The sequence below is a fragment of the Mustela lutreola genome, chromosome 1 (assembly GCF_030435805.1).
Source record: "Mustela lutreola isolate mMusLut2 chromosome 1, mMusLut2.pri, whole genome shotgun sequence".
In the NCBI taxonomy this organism is placed as follows: Eukaryota; Metazoa; Chordata; class Mammalia; order Carnivora; family Mustelidae; genus Mustela; species Mustela lutreola.
Window position 1 is genome coordinate 288,858,038 of NC_081290.1, and position 5,774 is coordinate 288,863,811.

A 5,774-nucleotide genomic window follows, 5' to 3' on the forward strand; every position below is an offset into this window, starting at 1 on the left:
TCCCCCAGGATAAACACTGTTATTAAAAAATCCAATTAAACAAATAAAAGTCCGGTAAGTAAAATCCTAACACTCTAGATCATGTGCCGCCCAGAAACCATACCAAGCCTGGATACCTCAGAACAACTTTATGAAACATTCAAGGAACAGCCTCCTCTGCCCATGAACTGCTCGTGGGACGGAAGAACACGGCACGGTCTCCGGGTCTCTGCTGGGGCGCTTGGTGACTGGGCGGGGTCTGGCCAGAGGCCGATGCCTGACAGAGGCTCTTGCATGTAAACCCAAGACCCCACACGAGTCCGGGGGCTCGGGGGACCTGGTGCACCGACTCAAAGTTTTATTCCGTTTGCTTTCTTCCCCATTTTTCCATATGTCGGAGGTGGGAGGCTTCCCCCACGGCCTCCCCAGCTGGGCCCATGATAAGCTCAGCAGAGCAGAAGGAGGGAGACCCGCCCTCCGCACAGAACGGAGACCTCATTGTGAGGTTCACCTAGAGAGACCCCACCACCACCCCCACCTGCCCCGCTCCCACCCACACGGTCTCCGCTCCCCACCTATGGAGCCTAAAGTGGGTGCCGCCAGCCCACATACACCCCGAGCCCTTTCCCTGAGCCTTGGCACCGCTCCTCCCCACACGGAACGCCTTCCCAAATGCTGTTTACCGGCCTCACCTCTCCAAGGGATTTTCTGTGGAGGGGAGCCTGGGGGGCTCAGGTCGTTGAGCATCTGACTCCTGGCTTTGCCTCGGGTCGTGATCTCAGGGTCAGGAGGTAGAGCCCATGTCAGGCTCTGTGCTGAGCGTAGAGCCTGCTTGAGGTTCTCTCTCTCCCTCTCCCTCTGACCCTCCACCCCTGCACTCTCTCTCTGCCCCCCCCAAAAGAATATTCTCTTGGCCAAACCCCCAAACACACACCCAGGAGTCCCCTCCCAGAAGCAGCCCCATCCACCGGGCGCACGAGGAACAAGAAGAAAGCCTTCACCTCCCCAACACCGACCCGGTGTGGCATCCGTAGGGGACTGACAGCTTCAGTGCGGGCACGTGGCAGCTCGCCGCGTCCAGGACTGGTCTCTGTTAGCCTGCTGCTAAGCATTCACCCTTCTCAGGTGGGCCAGCCTGGGCCACAGCCCCCGCCTGCCAGTCTGAGGTCACTGGGAGCCACCCAGCAAGCGATCCTGGCCCGTGGCCATGCGGTCTCCCGCAGAATGCAGGAGCACTGGCCCCCTGCACTGCCCGGGTGCACAGGCAGCCTGCCCATCTCCTCTCCACAAGCCCCGGGGCTTCTCTCTCCAGCTGTCCTCCACGGCTGCCGCAGCTCAGAGCCCAGCTCTCCCCAGCACACCCCAGCTTTGGGGAGAACTCCACACACGGCCCCCAGGCCTTATCTGAGGTCCCACCGGGGACAGAGGGAGGGGGAGGAGGCTGCAACCCAGGCCCGACTGGGAAGAGGTGTCCCTGCGGGGCACCTGTGATCTGGGACATTGCCAAACAACGTCGGAAAAATGTTCAGGCATCTTGAGCAAAAAAACAAACCTCTGCCCAAGACGGGACAGAATGAGCAGAACACCACCACGGCGGGTGAGAGCACCCGGCTTCTGGGGAGGAGGAAACACAAGGAACAAAGGGCCAGGGGAGGCAGTGACAACAGGAAGTGGCCGTGTGTCCAGCACCTCAGCTGACCCTGGGCAGGTGTATAAAGGGCTCCCGGCCCAGAAGGCCCCACACCTGAGCACTGTCCTCCGCACCTGCTTCTCTGACCTGCTCCACCCTCAACCCACCAGAACCATGAGCTGCTGTGGCTGTTCCGGGGGCTGTGGCTCCAGCTGTGGGGGCTGTGGCTCCGGCTGCGGGGGCTGTGGCTCCGGCTGCGGGGGCTGCGGCTCCGGCTGCTGTGTGCCCGTCTGCTGCTGCAAGCCCGTGTGCTGCTGTGTGCCAGGCTGTTCCTGCTCCAGCTGTGGCTCCTGCGGGGGCTCCAAGGGCGGCTGTGGCTCCTGTGGGGGTTGCAAGGGGGGTTGTGGCTCTTGTGGGGGCTCCAAGGGGGGCTGTGGCTCCTGTGGCTGCTCCCAGTCCAGCTGTTGCAAACCCTGTTGCTGCTCTTCAGGCTGTGGGTCATCCTGCTGCCAGTCCAGCTGCTGCAAACCCTGCTGTTCCCAGTCCTGCTGCTGCAAACCCTGCTGCTCTCAGTCCAGCTGCTGTGTCCCCTGCTGCTCTCAGTCCAGCTGCTGCAAACCTTGCTGTTCCCAGTCCAGCTGTTGCAAACCCTGCTGCTCCCAGTCCAGCTGTTGCAAACCCTGTTGCTGCTCTTCAGGCTGTGGGTCATCCTGCTGCCAGTCCAGCTGCTGCAAGCCCTGCTGCTCCCAGTCCAGCTGCTGCGTCCCCGTCTGCTGCCAGTGCAAGATCTGATGGCACAGCCTGTCCAGGCTCCCGCTAACCTCCTCCAGCTGCAGCGTGCAGCGAGGCCCCCGGTCCCATCAGGCCCCGAAAGCTCTCGCCCTCTCACCCTCCTTCCTCCGAGTCCCCGTCTCCAGCACCGGAAGCTCCGTTCTGCGTCATGGGCCATGGCTCTCTGCTGTCCCCCGAGAGAGTCTTACCCAGAGGAAGGCCATATTCTAATGCTGCCCCACAGTCCCACAAGAGGCAAGGGGCCCCTTCCAGGCGCTGACCCCATGCTCAGGCTTTACCAGTGATGGGTCAGCAACGTCCCCCCCTGGCCTCGCACTCCGGAGAAGCACGGTCTCATCACGTCTGAGCTGCTTCCTCCCACAGACAATGTACAGTCCAGAAAGGCTCCTTCCTTCCCAACATGTTGCCATATTTATCTGTTAAAATACACCAAAATCCCCTTTCAATAAAGTCATCGTTCACCACGAAACAGCTTCGTTTCATTCGGTGTGACTTTTTCATTGTGGTCTCTTCACTGCGCACAGATGAACAAGGAAGGTCCCTGGCAATCGGCTTGGGGAATCGGCAGGTGCTCCAAGTGTCCTCCACCGCCCCGAGGGTCCTCCACCGAGGTTTTGGCATGGGGCATCTCAGGCTTGGTGAGGGGGCACAGAGGTCCAGGCTCCAGGTCAGGACATGGGGCTGGAGTCTTACACCGGTGACCGTCCAGCTGTGGGACCCCCCTCATGTGGCAGTGACCTTGGAGTGTTGGGGCCGGCAGCCTCTCCGTCCTGCTGCCCCGGCCCAGCGGAGGCTGGGAAGCACTCTCCAGGCTCCCTTGCAGCTCTGGCTGCAGACCCGATCAGGCTCAGCCCACCTGCCTTTGCCTTCTCATGATGTTTGGACAGAAAACAAGGCCGGAGTGCCAGGACTTCTGGGACCTTGTAAGGTGACATTCACAATATCCCCCGATCGATGGGCCTGGTGCTTGTCAAAGTGCAGGGCCTGGATCTGGATGCGGCGGGCAGCCGGTCCTCCAAACCACTGGCACTGCGGTAGTGGGACGGGGCCTCCCCAGAGACGTCCTGCCCTCATCCCGGCGCCTGGTGCACCTGCTTCGCGGCAAAGGGGGCCTCACGGTCCTCGTCAGCTGGCCCCAGAGAGATCGTCCTGGGTTACCCACTATGGGGTCCTGAAATGGGGCGGAGGCAGCAGCTGAGGCGGCGTGAGGGCTCCCCTGGCCACTGCTGGCTCGGGAGACGAGGCAGCGGTCATGACCAAGGAGAGCCGGCGGCTGCCAGAAGCCAGAAAAGACAAGGGGAAGCTGCTCTCCGGCGTGTCCACAAATAAACATGGCCCTCCAAGGCCTCGATGCTCACGTGAGGAGGCCCGCCGTGGACTCCGACCCAGGACCGGCGAGGTGGCCGTGCGTTACAGCAGCCCCGGGAGCCAACCCAGGTGCAGAACTGTCTGTTACCTGGGATGAAGCCCAGTCTTGGCGTCTTGGGGTCCCCGTGGCTCTGGCACCCCGGAATGAAATGTAAGTACGGGGTGTGCGTCCCCTTCTCTGAGCTACACCAGGTTTCCTCCTGGAGTGGCAAGACCCCAAATCTCGTGCCTGTTTGACTCGATCTCGCGACGCCCACAGAGTCCCCAGAGGGCCGGCGCTTGGCCAGGGGTCCCTTGACCCAAGGGCAGACACGGGTTGCGCCAGCCGTGCCTCTGACCGCATGCCTGTCCCTTGGAGACGGCAGCGGGCCAAGCCACTCGTACCCACGTCCCTGCACGGCCCCCCGGAGCGAACACAGCCACGACATTTCATACCAGCGAACTCTCGCTTTAAGAAATGCAGAAAGAAGCTCTCAGGCGGGAGAAAAACAATTCCATAAAAACACGGATGTGCGGGAAGGAACAGAGAGCCCGAGCCCGGGAACATACGGTGAGGGCTCGTCAGAGACAGAGTCATGTTCCCAAACTTTCATGCACTGAAGCCCAGCGCCCCGTGTGAGGGACGGTGCATCTGCGGAGGGGACTGTGAAGGGGCAGCCTGTCTGCGGAGGTCACTACAGTTGAGTGAAGCCATAAGGGCAAGCCCCAGACCTAATAGGACTGGGGTCCTTATGGAACAGGAGGAGACAGCAGATCTCCCCCGCTCTGTGCACAAGGGAAAGCCGTGTGTGGACACAGCGGGCCAGGGGCCGGCGGCAAGTCGGGAAGAGAGGCCTCACCTGAAACCAAGCTTCCTCTGGGGCGTCCGGCCTCCGGGGTGGTGAGGGGTGAATGTCTGTTCTGAAGCCCCGGCGCGGCGCTCTGCTCTGGCAGCCCCAGCACAGACGGTGACGGATAGGGAGACGGCGGCTCGGGGTCTACACTCGGTCCGAGGGAGCCAGCAGGACGCAGTGGGGCTGATACACCCTCGGGCCCCAGGACAGGAGCAAAGCACCAAGTGTGAAGGCAGGCTGTGTGTGTCAAGGAAGGGACAGGAAATAAGTGCCCAGACACAAAAGGAAATTCAAAATAATCTACAGATTCAGTATTCTAACCAGGAAGTAGATTAGCACCAGCACCGGGTGAAAGGTCAACATAAAATTGATTTCCCTTATACGCCAACAACACTTAGCAGAGCACGTCACCCAGACGGCTGCGGGCACGCGACAAAATGCTCCACATCCCAGGGCATCAGGGAGAACGCATGGAAACGGCAACGAGATTCCCTGTGGCGCCTGTCGGAACGGCCGAGCGAGTCGGGAAACGCCAGGCGTCGGCGAGGACGCGGACAAAGGGGAGCCTTGTCCCCGCGGGCCGGATGTGACCTGGGGCAGCCGCACGGGGACGCGGCGGGGAGGGGCCTCGGGGAGGGGACACGGAGCAGCCCCCGCCCCAGCGGTCGCGCGACGGGGACTCACCCAAAGGATACAAATGTAGCGAAAAGGAAGGGCACGTGCACCCAACGTCCACAACGGCCAGACTATGGAAAGAGCCAGATGTCCACCGACGGGTGAACAGATAAGAAGACGTGGTCCATAGGCACAATGGAATATGACTCAGCCGTCAAAAAGGAGGAAATCCTGCCGTTTGCAACGACGTGGATGGGACCGGAGGATATAATGCTCAGTGAATCAGTCCACTGGGGAAAGACAACAACCGCCTGATTTTACTCAAATGTGTAATTTAAGAAACAAAACAGAGGGTCACGGGGGAAGGGAGGGGCAGGTAAAACAAGGCGAAGTCAGAGAGTGAGACAACCCGTAAGGGACCCATAAGTCTCGGAAACAAACGGAGGGTTGGAGGGGGTGGGGATGGGGGTTGGGGGGCTGGGAGGGCTTTGAGGAGGGCACGCGATGCCGCGAGCACTGGGGGTTACTCACGACTGAGGAATCACCGACCTCTACCT

General features: G+C 61.0%; 1 protein-coding gene across 1 annotated transcript; it reads right to left on the reverse strand.

Moving 5' to 3' along the window:
* Positions 1–1,669: 1,669 nt before the first annotated feature.
* Positions 1,670–2,318, reverse strand: LOC131812909 (uncharacterized). The gene is given in 2 exon segments (XM_059142940.1): positions 1,670–1,753; positions 1,755–2,318. Coding segments are annotated over 2 exon segments (648 nt in total).
* Positions 2,319–5,774: the final 3,456 nt, after the last annotated feature.